Source organism: Phaethon lepturus, unplaced genomic scaffold (genome assembly GCF_000687285.1).
Source record: "Phaethon lepturus isolate BGI_N335 unplaced genomic scaffold, ASM68728v1 scaffold33060, whole genome shotgun sequence".
Lineage (NCBI taxonomy): Eukaryota > Metazoa > Chordata > Aves > Phaethontiformes > Phaethontidae > Phaethon > Phaethon lepturus.
The window spans coordinates 3,803-4,115 of NW_010510368.1; the positions used below are offsets into that span (position 1 = coordinate 3,803).

Here is a 313-nt window from a genome sequence, read left to right on the forward strand (position 1 = left end):
GTTTGCCCCCTCGGCCATCGCCTCCTCCACCGCGTCCCCCCCCCCCATTCGCACCTGCCGAACACCAAACCCCATCGTGTCCCTGCGGTGCCGAGGGGTGGGGTGTTGCTGAGGTGCCAGAGGTGATGCCGAGGTGTCACCCTGGACCTGGGCGGGGGGCAGGGATGAGGCTCATCTGTGCTGCTCATCCTCAGGGACGTCCCGGCATGAACGGGCTGAAGGGCGAGAAGGGTGACCCCACGGATGTCAGTGGCGTGCTGGGCTTGCGGGTGAGTGCTGCCACAGCCCCCCTGGGCTGGTGGCCCCGCAGATG

The 313-nt window shown here is 68.7% G+C and overlaps 1 protein-coding gene across 1 annotated transcript in view; it reads left to right on the forward strand.

Moving 5' to 3' along the window:
• The window catches only part of LOC104628292 (collagen alpha-1(XVIII) chain-like), a gene marked incomplete at both ends in the record, with an annotated part of 5,498 nt that overhangs the window by 3,609 nt on the left and 1,576 nt on the right, over positions 1–313 (forward strand). The window contains one exon of the mRNA XM_010296825.1: positions 195–269. Within this exon, the coding sequence (XP_010295127.1) occupies positions 195–269 (75 nt within the window). The remainder of the gene's footprint in view (positions 1–194; positions 270–313) is intronic.